Source organism: Homalodisca vitripennis, unplaced genomic scaffold (assembly GCF_021130785.1).
Source record: "Homalodisca vitripennis isolate AUS2020 unplaced genomic scaffold, UT_GWSS_2.1 ScUCBcl_5532;HRSCAF=12299, whole genome shotgun sequence".
Classification (NCBI taxonomy): Eukaryota; Metazoa; Arthropoda; class Insecta; order Hemiptera; family Cicadellidae; genus Homalodisca; species Homalodisca vitripennis.
In genome coordinates this window covers 32,261-40,409 of record NW_025781642.1, presented here as the reverse complement: position 1 = coordinate 40,409, position 8,149 = coordinate 32,261, and the positions used below count along the sequence as shown (strand labels likewise).

The 8,149-nt window shown below is 32.2% G+C and overlaps 1 protein-coding gene across 1 annotated transcript; it reads right to left on the bottom strand.

Annotated features, from left to right (window-relative positions):
• Nucleotides 1-2,384: 2,384 nt before the first annotated feature.
• On the bottom strand, nt 2,385-4,677 carry LOC124373426. The gene is made up of 3 exons (XM_046831798.1): nt 4,363-4,677; nt 3,837-3,996; nt 2,385-2,944 (listed from the first exon to the last, which is right to left on the bottom strand). The coding sequence occupies exons 1-3, from the start codon at nt 4,531-4,533 to the stop codon at nt 2,385-2,387; spliced, it is 891 nt and encodes a 296-aa protein (XP_046687754.1). The 5' UTR covers nt 4,534-4,677.
• Nucleotides 4,678-8,149: the final 3,472 nt, after the last annotated feature.

Below are 8,149 nucleotides of genomic sequence, written 5' to 3'. Positions count from 1 at the left end.
TCTAACAGTAGATTACAGCACACGTGACTTAACCTACATTTCAATTACCAATCTAATAAGGGAGCGGGATCAATACATGGTAGGAGGGTGACGACCTGGCAAAGGACTGGGCCCTAGTACCATGGAATGCTCTAACCTGGGTGCGCATAACAGTTTCACTGCAGCCATTTCTGTTGGTTCTCAGTAACAGTGGTGAATGCACAGCAACTGTTTTAAAGCACAGGCAGTCCCAATCCCTGCCGAGGTTGGTAAATTAACCCTAGAACTGGCGGTCATTTCATCCTGTAGTGTCGGGCTGTTTGAAGCTTCGCGCAAGGTTTTCTTAAAAATATTAATAAAAATATAAAATAAAAGCAATATAAATAAAAATATATATTTTTGTGCTCAGAATTAAACGTAGAAATATGTCTGTACCTCAGAACCAAGACTAGCGCTACTCACATGTCTCTAATTTTACAGGAGAGCACAAAACTTGTAAGAACATATGTTTCTTTACTGTAACAATTCTATGGCTTGGACTTTTTTATGAATTATTATGTTTTTTTATGTTTTTAGAGGTGAATTATTCATGACTTTGGTTTAATAATTTTTTTGAAATTTTTTAATAGCTTGGTAAGGGACTTACGCTGTTATGGTTCAAAATAAAAAACACATATATTTAAGATACGCTTTTAATTTTTATATACATCTAAATTAATAATACTTATTTATTAATGTGTTTACATAAGTAAGGTTAAGTCAAAAATTAAAACATGAAAATTCATTGGTAGATGATAAATATTTTTTTAAAATAACTCAACTGACGTTGAATCTTCATCTGGAAAGTCTCCCGCATCCTCTCCATGGGGCAGGAGTTGAAAGTAAGCTTTATACTCATTAGGTACCCATTGTAAAATTGTCATGAGATCTCTGTATTTCTGTGAGCTGATTGGCTTTTTGCTCTGTCTTAGCTGAGGGATGGTTGTAGGCATTGTAACTTCTTGATTTCTCAGAGATCGTCTGGTTAGGTCAACTTCTTTGAACGTGTCATTTTTAAAAATTAGTTTTGTAAAAAAGAACACCCACTTTGTCAGATCTAAGTTGCAAACCACACAGTTGCAGATATCAAAAAAGGGTTTCACCATCAGTGTTTTTTTCTTCTTGCTACGAAAAGCAGATTTTCTGCCTTTCACAATGGCCCATGAAATCTAGAAAATCTTCTAAATTCATTCTCTTAACTTCAAAGGGGGTCTTTCTTCTTACAGGAAGCAATAAAATTTGCCCCAATCATTACATGTATATATTGTGTTGCCAGAAAATATGTTTCTTGGCTCTTTCAATTATACTGTGTTGGCCATCTACTTCCATATGTGTGTGACCTGGAAGCAAAAATTTGTGATTTATCTCTCTCAAGTTTGGACTAGTTTTCAATAACCATATATACATTAAAATCATGTTCATGTTACGGTTTTGTCCGCTACAGTTGTCTGTCCCAGACGGTTTAATTTCTCAATTCCGCTTTCAATAATATCTCTACTTGCCCAAGCATAAAAACAAGAGGACATTTCACTTCCATCTCTACCCCCTGTTACTTCATCCCATAGCATGCACCAGGTCTTATTGTTTGCAGGATCATGAATCGTGTAATTTAGTGTCCAAAGTTTCCTTAGGTAAAAGCTTTGTGAATTTGTAAGATTAGGTGTAGGGAGACATTTTTGAAGGTCAGCCATTACTACTTTGCTTTTGTGATCTTCTTTTCCATGAAGTTTGTCTTCCCTTTTCAAACGATATCTGGACGCAGCCTCATCTAAATGCTCTTGGTGTCTCCTGCTAATCTCTTCCAATTCTTCTGAATTTTTGTTTATTCTTCAATCTACATTCAAATTCATCACACACATCGCATGTGTCATTGTCTGGTAACTTGAATGCCATGTTAAAGTCCTCATTAAACACTTTGCTAAACAACCACTTCTTTGCAGGATTAACTTGTTTTTTCTCTACACTCTTCAACATACAGTCCATACATTTTGTTAATGTTGAGGTGATTGCCCAAATATTTCCTGCTTGTACGTTCTCTGCTGTAATGGCTTTGATACGCTGGATATTTTGAAATATGAGATTTAATTCCATCTATTATTTCATTCTTAATTTTTGTTCCAGGTACATGTTTACCTCTTTGGTCAGGCTCAACCATTCCTGTCTTGCTTGTTTTCTGTTGTGATATTCGCATAAACATCTCAGAGATAGCCAGAGTGTTTAGGAAAAATGTTTTGCAGACTATTTCTTCACAACTATTTATTTGAAAACTAAATTTATTACTTTGAGCCCGGTTTCCCTTTGAGCCATCTTTCTTCCTGGACCTAGCGACAGGCTTGCTGCTTATACAGGAAACAACAAACTGACGTTTAGAATCCCAGTCTCTGTCTTCTCTCCAAAAAATCTGAAAATATACCTTCTCTCTGATCTTTGGTAAAGCGCTGATAGCACTTGAGACGGCAAGTAGATTTGCAAGGAGATTTCAGAGATCTTGCTTTAATCTCTGCTCCCTTAGCACTAAGATAGTTTTTTCCACTAACTCTTAGCTGTTTCCTCACACATTTTTTCCATTTGTTTTCATTCCTCACCCTCTTCTTTCCTTTTTTTACATTAGGATTGGTTTTGTTTGCTTCTTCCTCCGTGTCCGAATCAGTGTAAGGAACCAGTAGAATTTTGTCTTGAGCTATCTTTTGGCTCCTCCTCACATAAGAAGTACTGTCACTTGAAACCTTTGAAGCAACTCTAGGAATACTCACTATAGACTCATCAGTAGATAGTTCTGACTCTGAGTTGAAACGAGGACAGTATGTGCTATCAATATCAGTGTCATCTACGTTAGATGACAAAACAGAAGTTCCTGGTGATGGGATATCTGCATTACCAGAGACAGCCAATTCTTGAAGACTATCCTCTTCTTCAGCAACTAGGCCTGAAAAATATGAAATTGTGAATTATCGGTTTATAAATGTGGTATTATAAATTTAAAACTTGATTAACACAACCGCTGAAGATCATAATTAAAGTATATATAATTAGAAGTGTTTAAGCATCACATTTTTAGGTCCAGTATGAACTAATGTATGAAAGCCTTGGTAGAATCATTTGTAAATTAGTATGACAAAACATTTGTTTTATTGAAATTTTATTCACATTTTGTACAACATAAAAATTTGTCTCTACAAAAAGAAGGCCGAATGTCAAACTTGAGATTAAAATTGCAATATCAAGCATGGTAAACTACATATTTTTAGCAGTTTGCAATCATCAAAGCAGCTTTAAAAATATGAATTAGTTGTATATGGCACCAAAAATTAAGATAAATATATACGTATGAATGTACTTGTAACACACTTAATCTGTAAGAACGAAAAACACTCACTTCATGGGTAAGCTTAAGTATACAAATAGCTATTATTTGTGTAGTATGACAAAAAAACAAGTCTACTATAATTTACAAAACTTTCCCATCATGGTGAATGGTTTTATAGGGCTGCAATATAATAAATGACCATCAGTCGATTAACAGTATATCGACTATTCATATAGTCGTAGTATCGATATTCGTGATTATCTACCACAACCAAAATATCCTACCGGTAGTTACATCATAGTTATTTCAATTCACAGTCTAATTCAGCTGTAATATCTAAAATAATAACAGATGACAATGTTATTAATTTTAAATATTTATAATTCGAATGTTTGTGTACTCAATAGTTTTCGATATTGACTATCGATATACTGGTATTCGACGGGTGGTCGCTTATTATACTGCAGTCTTTTATAGTAGTGAGTTTAAAACATTCTTGATGAACACTTACCTTGCGATGAAAAGGAGATATCATATGACTGAAAATCCTGGTTGGTAATACCATCATTCCAAACAATATTTTCATCAGTAGCGAATTCTTTATTACTTTCTGATTCGACTTCCATTATATATTCATTTTCATTGTTGAGAAGAACAAACGGATCAACTGCCTGCAAAATATAAATTTATTGTATTTTTACGACCTTCAGTGAAACTAGGCTAATAGTATAATTATTGTTGTGGTATGCTTATAATTTAATTTTGTACGGATAGGCTCAGCCACTTGGAAAGTAACTCACACTAGTATTGTAAACAGATTTATCAATCTATACCAATTTGATTACCAATAAGTGTTTTAACCCTATAAGTGGTAGGGATGAAGTTGCTGGAGAGTTTTTAACAAGTTTTTGGGACCCAGAGGTTTAACAAAAGAATAATACCAGTTGTTAGAAAAAAATGAGGGCTAAGAGTTATAACAGTAAAAAAATTGGTTTGCAACACAAGTAATTGTATAAGTATATTTTAACCAGGCTTACCTGTAATGATGTCAATGAGGGTGCAGGATTTGTGTCCATCGAAGACAAGCTTAAGACGTTTGTTTCATTGTTTTCTTTAGTAGTTTGTTCTGGTAATAATAGTAATTGCTGAGAATTATTTACATTGTCCTCCAAAGCTAATTGTAAAATAAGTTTCGCTCTGCTGCTCATGTTGATGAAACTATAAGTTTAGGTTAGGGCATCAATTCATGTAAATTTCACATTCGACCAATCAGCTGAGACATGCACAACTACTCTAGAAAATAAAACAGCTGTTTGTATCAACCATTCTAGCAACAATAAAGTTGAGCCAGAGTAGCGTAAACTCCCCAGCTGGAGTTACGCTCTGTACTTTTTAAATTTTTGTGAGGACCATAACATATTAAGTGACCTTACGCTGTTCTGGTTCTTACATCCCTTTGGAATTAAGCTATTTCAAACACTCCTATTTCCTGCTAGGTTTTTTTTAAGGAGTTACATTGTTATGGCTTTATAAAGCAGAAAAAAATATATACAGAATGCTCAAAACCAGAATATCGAAAAATTTGGAGTTACGCTAGTGTGGTTCTGGACGTACAGATGTTATATTGTAAAATTAACCATAAAATTTTTTTAATAAACACTTTTTTTAATCAAATATAAAATTTACGATAAAATATTTCTTAAATTGGGGGGACCATACCCAGCAAATGAAGTTATAGTGAGATATATTTAAAAGTGAGATAGCCATTCTGTGTCAAATTTTATCTAGTTTCAGAAAAACATAAACATTATACACATTCATGATAAAAACATAAAGCTATAGAACAAAAAGCAGTGATGCGCATAAATTCTGAAAATCAGGTGTACACTTAAGACTTTGGTAAAACAGGTTTTGCTACTACATTTATCAATGAATACATGTTATATTGCATATTTTCTTACTTAGAATAAAATAGAATATACAGTACTAATGAAATATTACCATAAATTGTTTTTTGAAACGTAAAAAAAGTTGCATTTTGCCATTATTCAAAAATTTTGCAAAAAATTTTCATTCTGCAAAATATAAAATCGTTTCTAAAGCTTGTACTATATCAAAATTTATAAATTTATGGTTTATAAGTAATAGGAAATACATATAATATTGTTAAATATTTCAAGTCAGCACATAGTGCACTTGAAAGACTGGCCATAGGGGTGGCGGAAAATGATATCAAACCTAAAAACATTAACGTAGTTGTCAAATAAATATATTCTTTTTTTGTTTAAATCTACTAGGATTTATATATATATATAATGTTTTAAGACGTATTCTTGAATACTTAGTAGCCGTTACCAAGTATTTATACTGTAAAATGTAAAACGTTTTTAGTGAGAATTTTTGGGTGAACATTATTCTCTTGTCGAGTAAGTGCATATTCTCTACAGTAAATTACAGCACACGTGACTAAACCTACATTTCAATTAACCAATCTAACAAGGGAGGGGAGTAATACATGGTATGAGGGTGACGACCTGGCAAAGGACTGGCCCTAGTACCATGGAATGCTCTAACCTGGGTGCGCATAACAGTTTCACTGCAGCCATTTCTGTTGGTTCTAGTAACAGTGGTGAATGCACAGCAACTGTTTTAAGCACAGGCAGTCCCAATCCCTGCCGAGGTTGGTAATTAAGTATTTTGAAAGTAAAACTTGTATAGATGTCATATACATTTCATTACATATTTTACTCTGTATATATATATATATATATATATATATATATGTATTTATATATATATATATATATTATATTATTATTATAATTATTATTACCTGACGATGATTTGCCTTTTGTCTGTGTCTGAATGATGATTACTTTTAATGTACGGTGTTTTATGATGTTCTATACATGTTCTCTGCATATCTTTCAGGCTTGATCTTATTTGTTTTTTGTTTTAACAGCGATTGTTTATAAATTGATACGGAGAAATAATTTTAAGTTACAAAGGATTAAGTATGCTATTGACCAAAACAAAATCAAAACCAATCAGCAGTTGTACAAAATATTTTTTTAACTACCAAAGTAACAGCTAAATGTTCTGAATAAGAATGTGCCCACCTCAGTGATTAAACTTACGAAAAAACGTGTTGCTAATTATAGGGGTGCTCTGTACTTTTAAATGTAACAGATCATTACATTGTTTTTGGAATTTTAGTTGTAAAGTTAAATATATGATGATTGTAGAACTCTATCCTATAAAGATCCTAATTTTAAATCAAACATTTCTACACATATAATATTATTACATATTTCAAGTCCAGCACATAGTGCACTTGAAAGACTGGCGATAGGGTTGGCGGAAAATGATATCAAACCTAAAAAACATTAACGTAGTTGTTAAATAGATATATTCTTTTCTTGTTTTAAATCTACTAGGATTTATATATTAATTATTTAAAACATATTCTAAAACACTTAGTCGCCGTTACCAAGTATTTATACTGTAAAATGTAAAAGGTTTTAGTGAGAATTTTCGGGTGAACATTATTCTCTTGTCGAGTAAGTGCATATTCTCAACAGTAGATTACAGCACACGTGACTTAACCTACATTTCAATTAACCAATCTAATAAGGGAGGGGAGTAATACATGGTAGGAGGGTGACGACCTGGCAAAGGACTGGCCCTAGTACCATGGAATGCTCTAACCTGGGTGCGCATAACAGTTTTCACTGCAGCCATTTCTGTTGGTTCCAGTAAACAGTGGTGAATGCACGGCAACTGTTTTAAGCACAGGCAGTCCCAATCCCTGCCGAGGTTGGTAATTAACCCTAGAACTGGCGGTCATTTCATCCTGTAGTGTCGGGCTGTTTTGAAGCTTCGCGCAAGGTTTTCTTAAAAAATATTAATAAAAATATAAAATAAAAGCAATATAAATAAAAATATATATTTTTGTGCTCAGGATTAAACGTAGAAATATATTATATTGTAAAATTAACCACAAAATGTTTTTTAATAAACACTTTTTTTAATCAAATATAAAATTTACGATAAAATATTTCTTAAATTGGGGGGACCATACCCAGAAAATGAAGTTATAGTGAGATATATTTAAAAGTGAGATAGCCATTCTGTGTCAAATTTTATCTAGTTTCAGAAAAACATAAACATTATACACATTCATGATAGAAACATAAAGCTATAGAACAAAAAGCAGCGATGCGCATAAATTCTGAAAATCAGGTGTACACGTAAGACTTTGGTAAAAACAATTTTGCTAATACATTTATCAATGAATACATGTTATATTGCATATTTTCTTACTTAGAATAAAATAGAATATACAGTACTAATGAAATATTACCATAAATTGTTTTTTGAAACGTAAAAAAAGTTGCATTTTGCCATTATTCAAAAATTTTGCAAAAAATTTTCATTCTGCAAAATATAAAATCGTTTCTAAAGCTTGTACTATATCACAATTTATAAATTTATGGTTTATAAGTAATAGGAAATACATATAATAATTATTAAATATTTCAAGTCAGCACATAGTGCAATTGAAAGACTGGCCATAGGGGTGGCGGAAAATGATACCAAACCACTAAAAACATTAACGTAGTTGTCAAATAAATATATTCTTTTTTGTTTAAATCTACTATATACTAATATAAATTTATATATATAATGTTTTAAGACGTATTCTTAAATACTTAGTAGCCGTTACCAAGTATTTATACTGTAAAATGTAAAACGTTTTAGTGAGAATTTTTGGGTGAACATTATTCTCTTGTCGAGTAAGTGCATATTCTCTACAGTAAATTA

What these genes read in the sequence shown, in the direction of transcription:
- LOC124373426 (XM_046831798.1), bottom strand. Translation starts at nt 4,533, where the DNA reads ATGAGCAGCAGAGCGAAACTTATTTTACAATTAGCTTTGGAGGACAAT. An exon ending in CCTCATTGACATCATTACAG is followed by an intron (nt 3,997 to 4,362) that starts GTAAGCCTGGTT and finishes TATATTTTGCAG; the next exon opens with GCAGTTGATCCGTTTGTTCT. An exon ending in TATCTCCTTTTCATCGCAAG is followed by an intron (nt 2,945 to 3,836) that starts GTAAGTGTTCAT and finishes CATATTTTTCAG; the next exon opens with GCCTAGTTGCTGAAGAAGAG.